This window comes from Octopus bimaculoides, chromosome 20, assembly GCF_001194135.2.
Source record: "Octopus bimaculoides isolate UCB-OBI-ISO-001 chromosome 20, ASM119413v2, whole genome shotgun sequence".
NCBI lineage: Eukaryota > Metazoa > Mollusca > Cephalopoda > Octopoda > Octopodidae > Octopus > Octopus bimaculoides.
Genome location: NC_069000.1, coordinates 45,199,420 through 45,200,555, shown reverse-complemented (window position 1 = coordinate 45,200,555; position 1,136 = coordinate 45,199,420). Strand labels below are relative to the sequence as shown.

Genomic DNA, 1,136 nt, shown 5'->3' with positions numbered 1-1,136 from the left:
CACACATGCACACACACACATGCACACACACACATGCACACACACATATACATATGCGCTTATGGGCTTACACGCTATTTCCATCAATCGAATTCCGTTTGTTTTTATTCCTTTTTAAATACTGTTGAGAGTAATTTGAGTTAGATTTGACTGTCATTTCTAACAAATCAAGTGACCAAGTGAAAGCTCCCTCGTAGAACATTGTTGAGTGAGAGTGCTTGTGTGAGGTCTTATGTGAGGGTGAGGATCGTGGTTAAAGTAACCGGTCATATCCGATCCAGGTTAAAGTTCAACAGGTCAAATCCGATCTCAGTATCTTCCCCGCCTTCTTATGTTGAAACCGGCCAGATCCATCCTTTTACACCTAACCTACAATGTCATTCTTAAAATTTACAAGTCACAGCATCGACATCGTGAAGCAACGAAATAATGCATGATTGATTCAAAAGAATGTGAATAAATAAGCATTACATTTGGCAGAATAATCTGATTGCTAAAGGTTAAAGTGAAGGCTAAGTTTTAAATGAATGCTAGGGTGAAGATTAAGGTTAAGGTGAAGGTGATGGTTATGATGAAAGCCAAAATGAATCTGTAAAGGCTGATGCAGTTGAAGGTGAAGGTTGCGGTACAAGTGAGTGTGATGGTTAAAGTGATGGTTAAGGTTGAGATGGCAGTGAAGGCTTCATGTTATCACATCAATAATAGGTATTTACCGTTGAGGATAAATTCGGTGAAACGGACTGACAGCTTTCAAAATTCTTAAACGCGTAAGATAAGATGTAGCTGAATTGTTGGTTGCACGCGGTGTACGTGAAACATATGAGCATCAAACAGATGATCGACCCAGCACTGTTTAGGTTGTCAACCTGGAAAGAGATTAGAATAAAAATAGATGAGAATAAAACAAAAAGAAAGGATAAGGGCGGAGGTATGGTTGTGTGGCTAAGAAGTACGGCTGGCAACCACTTCATTTTGGGTTCTAACCTACAGAACGCTACTTCGCAAAAAAAGAGCCTTCTGCGATAACTGCGAGTTGACCAATGCCTTGTGAGTGGATTTGTTGATAGACGGAAACTAAGAGGAAACCTGCCGTATATATATATGTGTATGTGTGTGTGTGTGTGTGTGTGTGTGTG

General features: G+C 40.0%; 1 protein-coding gene across 1 annotated transcript in view; it reads right to left on the bottom strand.

The window, feature by feature from the left end:
- LOC106870134 (cholesterol transporter ABCA5) overlaps positions 1-1,136 on the bottom strand; it is a 57,112-nt gene that overhangs the window by 19,838 nt on the left and 36,138 nt on the right. The window contains exon 19 of the mRNA XM_052974985.1: positions 714-866. Coding sequence (XP_052830945.1) covers positions 714-866 — 153 coding nt within the window. The remainder of the gene's footprint in view (positions 1-713; positions 867-1,136) is intronic.